This window comes from Enoplosus armatus, chromosome 12 (assembly GCF_043641665.1).
Source record: "Enoplosus armatus isolate fEnoArm2 chromosome 12, fEnoArm2.hap1, whole genome shotgun sequence".
In the NCBI taxonomy this organism is placed as follows: domain Eukaryota; kingdom Metazoa; phylum Chordata; class Actinopteri; order Centrarchiformes; family Enoplosidae; genus Enoplosus; species Enoplosus armatus.
The window spans coordinates 17,193,752-17,210,016 of record NC_092191.1 but is presented as its reverse complement, the minus strand read 5'-3'; the positions used below and the strand labels follow the sequence as shown (position 1 = coordinate 17,210,016).

The 16,265-nt window shown below is 42.4% G+C and overlaps 2 protein-coding genes across 2 annotated transcripts in view; both read right to left on the bottom strand.

Moving 5' to 3' along the window:
- The window catches only part of disc1 (DISC1 scaffold protein), a 39,773-nt gene extending 34,231 nt beyond the window's left edge, over positions 1-5,542 (bottom strand). The window contains exons 1-2 of the mRNA XM_070916394.1: positions 5,406-5,542; positions 644-1,575 (exon numbers count right to left, since the gene is read on the bottom strand). Of these exons, the coding sequence (XP_070772495.1) occupies positions 644-1,575; positions 5,406-5,469 (996 nt within the window). The 5' untranslated portion in view covers positions 5,470-5,542. The remainder of the gene's footprint in view (positions 1-643; positions 1,576-5,405) is intronic.
- Positions 5,543-9,466: 3,924 nt separating this feature from the next.
- tsnax (translin-associated factor X) lies at positions 9,467-15,327 on the bottom strand. Its single transcript, XM_070916211.1, has 6 exons — positions 15,102-15,327; positions 14,070-14,159; positions 13,873-13,987; positions 13,537-13,667; positions 10,559-10,680; positions 9,467-10,078 (listed from the first exon to the last, which is right to left on the bottom strand). Exons 1-6 carry the CDS (start codon positions 15,115-15,117, stop codon positions 9,701-9,703), a joined length of 852 nt encoding a protein of 283 aa, XP_070772312.1. The 5' UTR covers positions 15,118-15,327; the 3' UTR covers positions 9,467-9,700.
- Positions 15,328-16,265: the final 938 nt, after the last annotated feature.

Below are 16,265 nucleotides of genomic sequence, written 5' to 3'. Positions count from 1 at the left end.
CATTACATTAAGTATTGCCACTCAGACTGTATCAGGGAAGACTAAACAACAACTGTTTACCCTCTCAACGTTTGTCTGTCGCAGACTATTTAAGGCATTTCACCTGTTTAGTTTAGCATGTAAACTCTGATGCATTAATGAATGAGTTCCCAACTTATATGAGAAGATCAATAGCACTCTCATGTCTGTACGCTAAACGAAACCAGCATCTGGCTAGCTTAGCTTAGCACAAAGACTGGAAACAGGGGGGAAACTATGAATAGTCCAGCACATAACCCACCCCAAAAAACACAACTTTTTACACTTGAGCTTTAGAGTTAGTTAGTTAGTGCCAGAGTCAGAGCCAGGCTAGTTGTTTCCCCTTGTTTCCTTGTGCTAAGCTAAGCTAACGGACTGCTGGCTGTAGCTTCATATTTACTGTACATGCATAAGAGTGGTATCAATCTTCTACTACTCTTTGCAAGAAAGCAAATAAGCATATTTCCCAAAATGTTGAACTATTCCTTTACAAAGAATATTTTGATGTGCTTTGGTCTCAGTCTTGACTCTGAACCTGGTCTTGGAATTGACCTAAACTGAATAAAAGGTGATTGTGACTACAGCCCTTCATCTCATCCTCACATCAGGAGCCAATCATGCCCACCTTAGTGTGAGTCCGGTTGTTTTGGAGGCAATCTTGCAGCACACCCTCGTACTTCTTCACCTGGTTGTCCCAGCCTTGGTCGGAGGCAGGCGTGGCGCTCTCGTAGCCGGAGGTGACAGAAGAGGCGGAGGCAGTGTCTGAGTCCACAGACAGCGAGGACGTGACCTCTATGTCCAGAGATCGGGAGTCACAGTTCGGCAGGTCGGACGCAACCTCCCTGCCACCCCACAGACATTCCCGCCAAAACCTCCCACCTAATGACAGCTCCTCTGCCTGGCTGCCTGGGGTGGAGGAGGGCAGTGATTGGACAGGAGTTGACTGCTTTGAGATATTGTGCTCAATGGATAAGGTTGCTGGTTTTGTTTGAGGCAAATTAGGTGCTTTAGTTGACTGATTTAGTGGTTCTGGTTCCCGGGATGGTGTGGCAGTGGTTGTGTCCCTCCTCTGGCTGGAGCTGAGGGACTGTTGGATGAAACTGAAGCTGGAGTTAAAGGAGTCCTGTGGTGAGGACTGGAGGGTCGGGGTTAAGATGAGTTCATTCTGCAGCAAAGAGGACGGACCCTGGTGGCTGGATAAACCCTTAATGGGACTGCAGTCCACAGGGGGATGAAGAGGACCGGTGACAGAGCAGAGAAAACTTTTACTCTTCCAGGAGCTACATGTAAGTTTATCAGTCTGTTGCTGATTCACTAAGGACACTTTGACAGCAGTTGTTGGACTGGTTGCCTCAGTGATGTCAGTATGACGTCCAGAATTTCCATTTCTAATGCAAGTGGTCCTCCCTTCCTCCTCCTCCTCCTCCTCCTCCTCCTCCTCGTCCTCGTGTCCATGAGTAGTGCTCTGTGGTCTGGACTGCTCTCCTCTCATGTACCCTGGTCTTCGGTGGAGCCTCTTACGACAGGAGCTGCCAGCTGTCCCTGATGCTCTGCCACCTGTCGATGCAGAGATTAACCATTAAGCTGGACAACACGGTCATGAGGGAGATAACGAGTGCTCTCATAGAACTGGCAGGATTAACTGTGCCATCATGGAGTACTTCAGGAAAATGTGACGCTAAATGTGCTAATTACACAGGAATGTTTAAACATCACATCGTTAATACTCTGAATGTGATGTAACCAAAACGACTTTCACCCAGTCCCAGCCCTCTGCCCTTACAGCTAGCATCGCTAAGTGAATGAAAAACAACTTGGGCAGCTGTGTGACATTTCCCAGAGTTCTGCTCCAGCTGTTGGGAAATACCAAAGCCACACAGTCATTTTGAGTTAGGACACGCCTCTCAGTGGAAGAGTTGACTAAATGAACAGTATTTCCTGAAGTTACATTTGAATTGGTTTATCTTTATCTTTGAAAACACGGCCATGTTGCCCCAAACCAGAGGTCCTCCTGTATGTGTGTGTGTGTGTGTCACTGTATCACTCTATAAAGTTAGTACGGCTGACATGTTAGCAAACCAGCTGAAGTTGTGTTTGTGTCCAACTGATAAGTCCAATAGTCCCTCTCTTTTAGCTCCACTCTCATCTCCCTCGACCCTTGAAGGAAATATCTGGCTCCTCATTACGTTCAACAGCTAGTGGCTAACTTTGTCTGACTGATGTTAGGTGCTGAGCAGGTAACTGTGGGTTCATCTGAGGTTTTTTTTTTTTTTTTCTTTTTCTAAAAACAGCTGCCTACTATGACTGGAAACCAAGCAAAACAGTGAAGTTGCGGGCCATAAAACATAAACAATGAGGTCATAGATGTTAAAACGCTTTGCAGACCTGAGGGGAACTACGGAGAAGTGCAGAGGAAGGTGATGATTCTCTTTGTTTGTGACTATTAGCGACTCCTTTCACATATGTAATTGTAGTCATTTGGTTCATTGTTAATTCATTTGATACATATGATTAGTGCAGATTAGTCATTTAAAATCAATATATGATGAAGCCTATCTTCTGTCATTTGCACAGCAGAAACTTGTGTAAAGGTATAAAGAAACATGCAGTTCATGTTTTGAATAATGTTTTTTAACAATTTTAAAGGTTTATATGGGGGCGGGGTTCATGACACAACCACTGCAGACAGACATCGTCAACCCAAGCAGTGAGAAGTGATAAAACACCAGTGTAAACAGTATTTGGTCTGAATGTGGAGCAGACCAATAAAGACCAGTTTGTGTTCAGAGCTGGACACCTGCGCAGCTTCACATGATTAATACTCATAATGTGTAGGATTCAGAGAGGGAGACAGGCTGACATGTTGGGAATCAACAGCCCCTTTGTGTACAGCTGCGCTGCTCTCTCTCCTTCACTTGTGGCTCTCAATTTTCTCTTCCCACTCGCACACACAGAGACACACTGACACATAGACGTTTGTGCTGAACAGTGGGAGCATTCACACTACTGCCATTGTAAAACCCTGTTACACTATTTCAAAAAAGCATAATAAGACATGCAGTTTCAGACTGTCATTTGTAACAATCAAACACATCTGTGCCTGGTAAGGACATTAGATTAATATCAAATGTATCATCTGTTAAAATCTGTGATTTTTTTTTTCTACAATGGGAGCACAGTTATACAAATTCTGTGTCTGTGGCTGTATGTCATGCGGGGCATCAAACAAACCACGACCACTACAAAGCCACCACAGCTCCCTGCTCAACCCCCCATGACCTCCAGTGATGTCACTCCTAAACCATCCCATGTGACCAGAGAGGAAGAGACACACTACTTAAGGGAGAGTTGGGATGTTCGACTGATGGGAAGGCAGGGTTTGCAGTGAGAGTAACATAGTGCTGTTGCCATTGTACCCAGGCTGTGGACATGTATGTGTGTAGAGCAGAGGACGGTCTTCAATAAGAGCCTTATATCCACTGGGACCACCACACTGAAGCTCAGGTTACATACAGCTCCATTAGTGTTTCTTTGCAGACGTGGCCACTGTTCCACAACCAATTTAAGAAACCCAACACTCACCGTAGGCACCAAATACAACCGCACACCATCCACCATCTGGCGTGGTCAAGATATAACAGAGAGCCCACTCCGGAGAGTCAAAGAGCTCAGGAGCTGAAAGGAGAAGGACTTGATAGAAAGTGTTACTGTATCCTCTCATGCTTCGATTACACAAAGACGGCTCTTCTCAGTAAAGGGGAAGGAAATGCCTCAGGGCCCATTGTGTGTGTGTGTGTGTGTGTGTGTGTGTGTGTGTGTGTGTGTGTGTGTTTCTGTGTGTGTCTGTGTGTGTTGGGGGGCATCTACATCCCGGTTGAAGCCCTTCAGAGGTATGTCATTTGCTGCTTCCTGCCAGGCTTTGTGCTAAAATAGTTTGCCAGGAATTCAGGCAACAAATACAAACAGCAAATAAGCAAACGGAGACTTGAAGTGGTTCAACACCGAGGACCAAACCGTCCCACTGCTTCCTCATTGCAACTTGTTGCTAATGTTAAAGAAGCTCCGCACAAAGTCTGAGAAAACAAAGCATCTCAGCCAGAAGAGGCAAGATTATTTACCTTTGGAGATTAAAGAGGCCCTCCTCAGAGCCCGTAGGTTAAACACTGCATCCCATTGGTTGCTGAAAGTGCTTCAGCCAAAGAGCAGAGGAATGTAGAGGATCTCATAAAAACACAAACGTTTGAGGAACAAGCTCAGCACCCTCGGACAGACACACACACACCAGCAGATCTGCATGTCAGCAGCCTCCTGAGAAGCAGCGCTGCTCGACAGATGTGCAACTCCTCGTCACTTGTGACTGACCACAGCAACAGAAATAGGGAAGTGAAAGTCAGCGACGATTCTGTATATTTTTCCTTTTGACCATAAATACGACAAATGGTGACCGAGAAGTGAATCCATCTATCTGGGGAAAAAAGCCTATAATGGTTAACAGGAAAGTTAACTATAATGTATGACAATCTCTGCTCTGGTGAGACTTTTAAAAGAAAACAGCTCCACACTTCCTGAATGGTCCCATGAGGATCATAAACCAGCTGAATATGGCTGCACTGAATGGAGAGGACTGACAGTGTGCATAAACGCATACACCACACCGCTTTTGTAGCTTGGTATAAAACACTGGTTACCTGATTGAAAAGAATATTTGTACTAAAACTAAGTGCCACATCCTTACCTCCTTACTTACTCCTTAAACTAAAACTGTAAAGAATCAAGGCAGTAACCGCGTTATGGAGTTTGCCCAGATTTGAAGGAAGACAAGAAAGGATCCTGTCAGAAACACAAATATGTCACAGACAACTCTGTATGCAAAAAGTAAGTCATGAAAGGTATGTCTCCATACTGTCTCCATATTCAGCGGGAGCCTTCCAGTAGTACTCGTGGTAGGGAGCCTTTGACCTCTACGACCTGAATGATGCAAAGACAGTTCATTTAAGAGAACTAGCAGGGAGTGAGTGACAGTGTGGAGAACCAGCTGAAGGCCTCGGAAACACACAGATCCTCCTCCTTCAGTCAGACACAAAACAGCATGTTGACCTGCAGGTCTTGTTTTACTGGAGTGAATACAATATTTAGACCCACTCTACGCCCACCGCACACTCTCATGTAAGCACTGCTACTGTTGTATTGATTTTTCTTCAGCTTAATCTCATCCACACTGACTTACCCCTTATTTTCCTTCGAAAAGATCATTTTTGTATGTATTCAAAGTAAGGTGAAGCCATATTGTTCACCGTTATTGTCCCTCCTGCAGAGGGTCCGCCGCTCGTTGTTGGGTTCATGTGAGAAACAGCAGCTGATAGTTGAAAGAAAAGATGCATCTTTACCTTCCATGACTTCGCAGTGGTGAAGCAGAGAGTTACACTCCAGCCCCATCAGTCCAGCGAACATCTTTCCATTAGCAACAAGCTGTTTGAGTCCAGAAGTCAAACAGTGTCAGATCCCGGTGCTACACGGAGTCACATCGACCATGTTTTAGCAGAAGTGGAGCCAAGCAGTGGGACTGATCTCATTTCCGTTGTGGAAAAGTGAACCCAGACTGTTACCCCCCCCCCCCCCCCCCCCACCTCCCCTCGCTTTGGAATAAAAACCGGCTTTTTTTAAACGCGCTTCTTTGTCCATTATAATATTATATATATTTGTTGACACAAGTATTGATGATTGTCCTCCACATTCTTACGCGTCTCCTCTGCGGCAAACAAGTGGCTCCAGTTGCGCATAAACCAGCGGTCTGGAGAAAAAAGATGGTCCTCATGTCATATTTCTCATGGGGGGTGGAAAAAACCCCTCCGATGAAGCGCTGTAATGGCAGAAGTGATAGCCGAGATAAATCTGTGTCTCATCGATCAGTCGATCAGTAATCCGTTACTCGCTGCGCCCCTGCGTCGTGCGTCGCGCTGGAGCAACGCGCGCAGCTCCTACGTGTTCAGGAATTTTCAGCCCGCCTCAAAACCACAGCAGGCAGCCTGAGAGTGCTGCAGACACATCACCGGCTCTCATGCCGCTGTTTGTATGCTGACAGGCTTCATTGTAGGACTGCAGCTGGTGGAGGACAAGAGGAATATGATGAAAAACACAAGCTGTCCTACCACCTTCAACTCTTTTAAAGTCACATAAACAATGTTAAAGTTCAAATGCTCATATATAAGGATGAAGTCATGACCATTAGTATAATCAATGTTGTGTTTTGTGTAGCACAGTGTAAAGGTGATTACTATGGCAATCAACATTACACTAAAAGACATCTACAATTGGCTAAAAATAACTGTAATTGTTGTGGACCATGATGATGTTAGTTATGCTTTATGGTATTTTGTTATGCAAAGAGAGCCATAATACACATTGTTTCAATAAAATGACTCTAGTGCCCATTTTGTCGTATCAAATATAGATTGCCATTTGTATTTTGTAAATTGAATAGTTCTACATGTATTTGGACACACATGTCCCTGCACTGTTGACACTATATGTTGGCAGACTAGTGTATTCAGGCCATTAAATATGTAGATCAAGTCACTGTGGTCGGGGTGTCTAAAAATATGCAAAAAATAACATGCAGTTTTGGACATGCACATCCTGGTGTAAATACAAAAGTGCTCCTTTGTTTATGGGAATGAATGAGAAGAGACCCCACATAGAGTCTTTTCATCCTCCTTCCCACACATCCAAGTGTTCCTTTCATTTGGCTTCCTGGCTGATGGACAAGACTCAGTGATGAAGAGCTCAGTTCAGCCGACACAACAGAGTGCAGCCTTTACTTAGTTAGGCTGCACTATGGAGGGAAAGAGAGCTGTGTGGGCTGTGTAAGAGAGAGGGGATGAAATCCACTGCCAGTATGTACTGTAGAGTGAGATCACCTGTCCAGTATTAAAGATTAGAGGTACTTAATGTCAGCTAACTGCGTGTCTCTGGAGAACAACCCATGGCCGCAGAGTGTTTCCTCAAGCAAATAATAATTGTATTTTAACACTGGTGGCTTCTCTCTTCTCTATCTTCATCCAAAGTACAACTCATACATCAAGCAACAAATGTTTTATAAGTACTTGTTATTTTATCTTTACTTCACTACACTTTTCATTCTCTGATGCACGTGAGAGGCGTCAGTCAGAGTGATGGGGAAGATAATAAGAAGATGATGATGATGATGATGACTCACCAAATCTCTGGATTACCTTTGTGACTGTAACTAACTGTAATGTCACTTTTACTCTCGTCACATTGACCTTTAAAACATTAAAACAGATTTGTACAGAGAGATTTCTAAGGCAGACATATTGACAACGTTTCTCGACATTAACTGTTGCTAATTGCTGTATTGCACTGCGACAACAGACCTTTCCTCAGCAGACAATTTGGCTTGTCACAGCAGGAAAAGCACAGGTGTAATTGATAACATTAAAAAACAGCTGCATTCCATTTAGGTGAGCCAATTGTGCATGGCTTACCAGGACACTTGATGGAACTGAACCATCATTAGCTAATGTTGTTTCAACTGTGCTTTTCCTGCTATGACAAGTCAAAATGTCTGCCGTGAAAATAGGTGTATTGCTGAACAGAGCCACCTGTTACAAAAAAAGACGCAAAAAGAGAAAAGATTTATTCAGAGAGACATATAAAGCACAAGATGAACAGATTTCTGGCAGGTAATAAAAGAGAAAATAGCAACACTGAAATTCACCTCACTATTTTTTGACTTAGGAGATGCACAATAGTGTTACACCAATTACACCTGAGCTTTTCCTACAACGGCATGTCGACATGTCTGCTTGTATCAACTCAAATGAAAGTTAGAATATTGGGGTATGCATTGGGAGAGTGGGTGTCACCGGGGATGAATGTGCCACCGTCATGTGTTGTTTAATCCATCCATGGCTGTGCTTCACAGAGTATACCTGGCTTTTACCAGTAGATGTCAGGCTTCACACAGATTTAGATGTTAGGTTTCACTCCACACACTGCTTTCGTTTAGTTACTAGTCAAAGATTATAGAGGGTTTTTTACAATTTGTTCAAGTCGTCTAGGTTAACAATCTCCTTTATATAAATCCTGCTAATACAGCCATGTTGTCGGCCTTCAGAAGACATCATTCACTGCAAATTTCTAATAAAACGCTGTGTTGGTTTTCTTTTGTTTGAAACATTTTAAAGTAATAATCATTTGATTTCCACGTTGCTGCTCCCTATCACTTATTGCTATAACTCAATGTGTAGGTCATGAGAACTTTTTATTTGTTGATTTATACAGTCTGTGTCAGGCCCAGTGGTAGCTCTGAGAACACTGGGAAGTTAGCATGAGCACAGAGCCTTCGTAGACAGACCCTAACCAGAAATTGATTTCAACCGTTTGAATAGTATTTAAATATAACATTACGTATATACAGTATAACATCTAATTTATATGTTCATTGATTGGTTTACACATCAAACAAAACAAACAGCACAACCAGTTGTCTTTCTGTCTCTCAGACCCCCTCAATAAAAACCAACACCTTAAAAACAGGCCAAATAAAATTAAACATGAGCAAAAAGGCAGAAAATGTGTTGTGCTTCATTAAATTACAGCTTTTTTCTATTAAATATTTTTCAGTTTTCGCTCTTACAGAAGACAGGATTCAGGTTGTCCTTATGTAGTACTGATATTTGCCACCAGGAGGCAGACTTAAAGACATAACATCAAGGGGAACGAAATAAAAGATGATCTTATTTGTAGATAAATACAAAAGTATTAGCCAACAAAATACCAAATATCTTACATTTTTATACATGAAGTAGATTTAATCAGAGACGGATACATTTCATCCTGAAGCTCCAGCTGACGTCTCACAGATGAGCAATTGCAGCTGCTGTCCAGGACAGAAACCTGCACAGAGGCAGTCCTGTTGTGCTTTGAATAATCAGACTCACACTTTCTCCTTAAATCTGACGATAGAATCTTGTGTCCTCACTGATTATAGATTACACAGACGTTACTCTGTGGCCACCCATGAACACAGCTGGATTGCTTCTCACTCCGTGTGGGTGCTAATAATCAGGTGATGAGAGAAACAGCAGGAGGATAATCAGGAATATTTCTCAACGTGCTCCAAACCTTTCTTTGAATTTATGTCACTGCAGTGTGGTGAGGATTGTTTGAAGACGGTAGAATGAAGAGGCAACAGGGAGTGTGTGTGTGTGTGTGTGTGCGCGCGCCAGTGGGCCTGCACGTACAATGTACAAAGGTCACATGTTCCTCTTCCACACAGTATGGAGTCAGTGCAGGCAGCCAACCTACCTTAGATTATCTGTGTGTGATAGAGAGAGGGGAGGGCAGAGAGAGAAAAATAAAATAAACACACACACATTATCAAAGCAGCTTAAAGACTGGGAGAGCTTGGCATATTTGGCACAGAACCTTTATTCATGCAAAACAAGTGAAGTCATCAGATCTTTATCAAAGAAAAAAATGACATTGTCTATTGTAAAGCGTTTTTTTATTGTAACAATAACAATAAAATTAACAAGAATGTGACGAAACATCTGTCAAACCCCATTAAAAATACACACAATCATCCAACTGGAGCAAAACTGAAGCAGACAATGACTCCACAGAGAACATAAACACTGTTGTTGAAGCTGTGCAGGACTCAAACCACTCCTTCCTCAGGGTCGATGAGTGTGGTCCTACTGGAGAACACGTCGGCTAACATATGTTTGGGGATTTCTGAGCCGCGGACGCGCAGGGCGTAGCAGGCGTCCTCCACTTTGCCCAGGCTCTGTCGCAGCGTGTGCAGCTTCTTGGACACCTCGTAGGGGCCCGTGTTGCCAATGTAGGAGAACCCGTCGTGGATCTGCCGCAGGAACTGGCTCAGCTGGAAGGGTGTGTCGATGTCGCCGTTGCCCACGCTGCTGATGCACATCCTCATCAGCTCTCCAGTCAGGTCGGCCACGCCGAGCAGGTAGTCTGAGGGCGTCACCTGGAAGGTCAGGACCTGAGCCCCTGGCTGCAGGGCTTCAGCTGAGCCCTGAGATGAAAACAGGATGAGAAAGGATATAAAAAAATATTACACACAAATGTCAACAAAAGACACAGATTTTCAGCACAGACATCCTTATCCCAGCAGGATTTACACACAAGATTGATGGTGACAACAATATTTACAAGATGTGATTGTTAAGCGGTGAGGCTGTGCTTCTAGTAGAAGCCTTGTATAATGTAAAATGAACGTACAACACGATCATATTCTGAAAGAAACCGTTGGACAGTTTGTGGAATTCAATCGATAGTTACATTCTCATGTCTGTACGATGAATATGAAGCTATTTTACCTTCGGACAAAGCCAGGCTTTATGCTAAGGCTAAGCACCTGCAAGAAAGCAAAAGTGTATTTCCCAAAATGTCGAACTACTCCTTTAAATCGTGTTAAATTTGGCTTTTGTAAAATGACACATAACAACAAAAAACAAAGACAAAATAAACATGCAGCTTAACCTCTTTAACTTACCTCAGGATCGACCTTCTCGGTTCTCATGAACACCAGTCTGGCGTTGATCTCCTCCAGGCTGATCAGGTTGCGGTGACGGATATAGTGCAGGAAAGAGACGGCCTCCACATACTCCTGGATCCCTAATGCATGAAGTGACATTGAGATGGATCACCACAAGACACTGGTAGGTACATCCAAATATTTCACTGCTCCAGCTGTTGAATCTAAATGGGATATTAAGGGATGGTGGGTGCCTTTATTTTCTCCATTTATTTTAATTTGTGATTTACTAAAAATGACTACAATCACTGAAAAGAAAGTCAATTGTGTATCAACTGAGCATAGCACGGCGAGTGTGTATAAACACTACACGGTATCTGCACAGTATAGATCACAGATGTAGATAATGATTCAAATAAAACCTGTTTCCTGTCGCTGTCTTTTGATTGAACAACAGTGGCCATTTTTTGCGGAGGGCTGAGATGACCCCTCATTTGTTTTCTGGCCCTGTGTAAACAACAATCAAATAATCACAGGACGGAAGACTTTGTGTCTGAAGTTTACTTTTGGAGCGGCAATTGAACTTCAAAGGGCCTCCTATCTCCCCGAAGCCGACCACAGCCGAGAGAGTCGAGAGGAGAATGTGGTTCATCTCCACCTCACTCTGAATAACTTTCTCTTGTTAGGGTTACATGGGCAAAAGCCAGCAGGCCGAGCAGCTGCACTGCATTCAGAACAGTTGGTACTGAATGTGCTTCCGTGACGTCCCCTGCGACTTCACATTTTCCCAAAATCACATGCAAGAAGAAGGAAACATGCACTTTTAGCTGACGCCCTGTTAACCACAAACCTCTCTTGTGTAGAGAGGTGGCTATCCCATATCACACATATCAATTGTCTTTAACCTTGACTTGACTTTAATGGTTTCCTGAACTAGTAAAGGCCTTGGGGGGGGGGGGGGGGGTCTCAATCCGCTTCTTACATAACATCAACAAAAAGTTAGAACAGCTTGGTTATTCCAGTTATTTCAGAGTCATTTCTCCAGTTGTGGATGTGTGTGAACTTGGCTTTATGTCTGCAGCATCCCTGTGCTATTTTTAGCTCGGAGAGAGAAGTGTGTTCGTCACGCGAACAACTCTGCACCCTTTGTGAGCAGAGCGAGGTATGTAATGTTCTATGAAGAAGCAGTGAGGAAGAAAATGTATACTTGGCCATACGGATACATGCTCTGATCCCAGAGATGGTTCATTACACCAAAGATTTAACTTCGACTTTTGCTTATTTAGTCAAGACTATATAATGTTATAGATATACTTTCATTATCAAGGGCTTTAAATGAACTTCTTACTAGAGGGACTACATCCTATTCTCATGTAGGAAGTACTAGCAGTCCTACAGTTTAGGCCCAGCCTCCAGTGTTTATTTGGCAAATTTTACATGACATTTATTAACAAAAAACACTACAAACATCTAAACATTACCACAGCTGTGACACTGGCTCAGAGAGGATACAACACAATCTGAGGCGGACAGGATACGACATGAAAAGGTTACACAGGCTTTGAGGCAGGCAGGCAGGCGGAGCTCAGTTCCTGAGTTTACTGCCAGGAGCTGCTCATGTTATTTACGCTGAAGCAGCAGTTACCTTGGTTCACTGAGACCCAGAATTGTTTTTTATACTGAAGATGATGTCTAAACAATGACTCAAGGAAAACAGAGTGGAAATTAGACACATTTTACTGGCACAGCAGTTGGAAAAGTTGAGTGTGTGCATAGCCTGACTGGATCAGTGGTTTTAATAGTTTTCAAAAAATTCAATTCAACAAATATGTATGAATGGCCGCTGGTGATTTAACAGATGAATTGAGCTTAATGCTCACTCAGCTGCAGGTGAATCGTGGGAAATGCCCCACCAGAACACTTGTGTTTGCTCTGTCTCATAGCTGCTGTACGGGTCGAGCTAAAGAGCTTATCAAAGAGCCGCTCCGGCCCTGTTATCAGTGGCAATTACGTTCAGATTTAGGCCACAATATCTTTAATGGTCCTTATGTAAAAAAGCAGACCCATTACACATGCCTGGAGACTTCTCGTCCAGCCAAGATTATCTGGAGAGCCCGTGCAGCGAGCCCAGTCTCAATCTAATAAAGACGATAAAAATGGGGGAAAAAAATGAAGCGTCTAATTGGTGGGAACTGCCACTGGTCACGTCGCGGAGGATGCAGTGATTCCTGATTGACCACAATCTAAAAATGACTTCCCCAGCTGCCAGATAACAGCTCACCCTCGCTCCCAGTAATGTTTTCCTCCAAACTCTGCAGACATTTTGGCTACTCTAACAAAAACTGATATTGATGCTAGTGGGAAAACAACTTTTATCAGAGGGTGTGTCGATCATATCCAGGCCTGCATCAAGGTCGCGCTCTCACACTATCAGTGACTTCACAATAAATCTAAAGCACAAAGAGGAAGACTGAGGTGATAGCAGCACAGCAAAATCATTTCTTCTGAAAGCTTCTGTGTAATTAAGTTTTTAACTTGTGCCTTTTGCTGGAGTTTGTTTCTCAATTCAGAAATGCATTACTATATTGAAAGAAATATAATGGTGGGGAGACAGATCTCTCTGAGAAAATCTCACACTTTGACTAAGGTGATTTTAATGTATTAAATCAGGATCGTTAAAACAGTCAATTACTAAGATCGGGAAAAAATACTGCTTGACACATCTACGATAACATTTTTTAAATACAACTATACAGGCACTGATCTGGGAAGTTAAACATTTCCAATTTGTAATAAAATGCCTCTTGTTTTGCTTCATGAATGAGCCGAAGAAAAATAAACAAAGGATTTTCTTGTACTTGTTATGTTGATGGCATGGTATCTTTGCAGAAGTATTTTTTCATGCAAAACTGCAATTTCATAAAATATTGAAACAACCACCTACAGTTTATTTTAGGGCTTGTTTGCCGTCCTAAACCAGGTCAGCGGAAACTCACCTGGCGTGAAAGCTCTGTGAAACTGATAGATGTCCTCTCCTCTCAGCTCTTCAGCAATGAGACCGATTTTCAGCCGGACTCCATCTAGTTTCCCTTCTGCGTCATTCAGAACGTCCTCTGCATCTGGTACACTTCCAACCCAGAGAAAACACACAGAATGAAAGTTAGAAATGTACCCAGAAAAACAGAACAATTAAATCTAAAGCCACCGTAATAACATGTAAATCATCAATCTGTGCAGCATTCTGCCACAAAACCTGAATAAAGTGAAGAATTATATTCTCCTTTCTACACTAAACTGCACCTTCTAACATGACTGTCTACAATAGCACATACCTGGTCACTCTGTGTAAAAGAAAAATGGTCCTCTTGCTTTCGATGGTAACGTCTCGACTGATCTTAACAAGACGCTCATATTTGTCGTGTTTGGTGTCAAGCTCCTGCTGGAACACTTAAAAGACAGAAGAAAAAAAAGTTAGATTGATGTCTTAACACTAATGAAATACCACGTGGGTGAAAATGCAATCAGTTACCTTTGAAAGCAGCGATGACAGGTGAGGATGGGTTGGCACTCACATCTCGATCCTGCAGTGCATCAGCATTTTTCCGGGGACATCCTTCACCTGACATGAAGCAGAAAAAGTCCAGTGATACTGCAGTTTGTGTTCAATAACAAATGCCTCTAGTTACTGACATTTTCTCTCAACTGGCCTTGTCAAATTAAAGAGGCACGCCGCCCATTTTGCACATGAAGATCAGTTTAGTCGTTCATCCTGATGTCATCAGGGTTATTTTCACTTGGGCTGAAGACTTTATATATTATATTTAATAGACAGTCAAGACAAGGGCGTTCATGTGGCATGGGATTCTAACAAAAGACACTATAGAGCTGTGTTGTGGGAATTGTAGGATTTGGCATTTTTTCGGGCTTGACTCGTTTTAGGGACTTAAAATCAAGATACTTTGGCCTCTGCTGGATTGACTGATTGATTGATTGATTGATTTGAGCTAGAGCTGAAATTATTAGCCAATCGACCAAATCACCTGCAATAATTACGATAATGGATTAATTGTTTATGGCACTTTTAAATCAAAAATGCCAACAACAAAAAAAAAAGATTACTGGTTCCAGCTTCTCAAATATGTGTATTTGCTGATTTTCTTAGTTTTCTAAGATGGTAAAGTGACTATCCGTGAGTTTGGATTGCTGGTAAATCAAGTTACATGAAGACGTAACCTTGGCTCTGGGAAATGGTGAGGGACATTTTTTTTTCTATTCTCACATCTTATAGACTAAATTATGATCAATGAATCGGGAGAATTATGTGCTGACTGACCAACAACGTTAATGAATGGCAGACTGACAGTTTAAACATCAATATACGAATAATTTCACTGCAGTCCAATCTCAACAGTAATCATACCGCATGTCTTAGTATCTTTATTTTTTAGCTAACTAGTTAGTTAACAGTAACAGAGGTATCCCATGCTGGTGAGAACAACCAACAATACAACTTCCATTAAAACGTTGTTTTTCTTAGTTGAGTCTCAAACGCTGAACTTACCTTCTCGCTTATTCATGCCGTCAGTGTTGTAATTTATCCTTTTAGTAAACGTGAGTACTTTCAGCTCGGTTAACGTGATGTTTGAACGCTAACTGCTGTAGCCGCTGAAGTCTGTGCTGCTGAGTTCTTTACATCTGTCAGGGATTATTAAGGTCACTAAACAAAACAGCTCGATTTACACATAAAAGTTACCATCGCTGACCAATAATAAACAGACTGGATAATGTCTAAATATCCCACAATGCGAAATAAATCCTGTTTACTTGTTTTTAAAAACAGGCATTCATGTCGACCTCGTTCATCGCGGGGCTTTTGCGCTATTTACACGCGTAGCAGGAAGTGAGGAGAAGTGCGTCATGGGAGATGTAGTAACACAGCAGAATGTGGCATTATGGTTTATTACAGCATTTCCCCAATTTACATAAATCACATTTGTTGATTTTTATTTTTATTTTAAAATAATTAAAAACTGTAACAAATAATCGAAACATAATTTAAACTAAACAATGAATTGTTTGTTTTATGATGTAGAGTTCATCCTGGAATATAACCAATTATATGTTTGTACCTGAGGTTGATTGTTATGAAGCATTCAGTGTCGTGCATGGTTGATTGTTGCAGATACTAATTATAGGCATATCCCTGTGTTAAATGTCTTCAATAAGGAGTGACACAGGCCCGCCTTCACAGCCAGAGTACTTTCTGTTTCCAGTCCAAACCCAGATTGAGCAACTAGTCATCTCCAGACTGCCATCCTAGACTGGCCTGTGTCATTTGTTGCTATTAAAGTATGTTTCATCCAACCTTTCTTGATCAGATTACTCGCTTCTCTCCAGTAACCCCTCCTCCAGGGACTCCTGCAGACTGTGTACGTGCCGCACGACTGGTGCCAACTTGAGCTTGCGCTTTGCCTCTGCACAGCACACTCCCTGTCATTCAAAAGCCCGTTTCACTTATTAGTGTGATGAGTGATGACTGGACATTATGACATTCATCTGAACGTAAGTTTATGCTTCATAAAAATCTAATCACAATGTGTTTCAATATGCATTCCGATAGTCGATTTCAGTCCCTCACAACCGCAATCATGAACTTCATTAAGCGCCCACTAACTAACCAATCAGTCTATCATAACAGCAGCAACATCTTTATACAAAATATTCT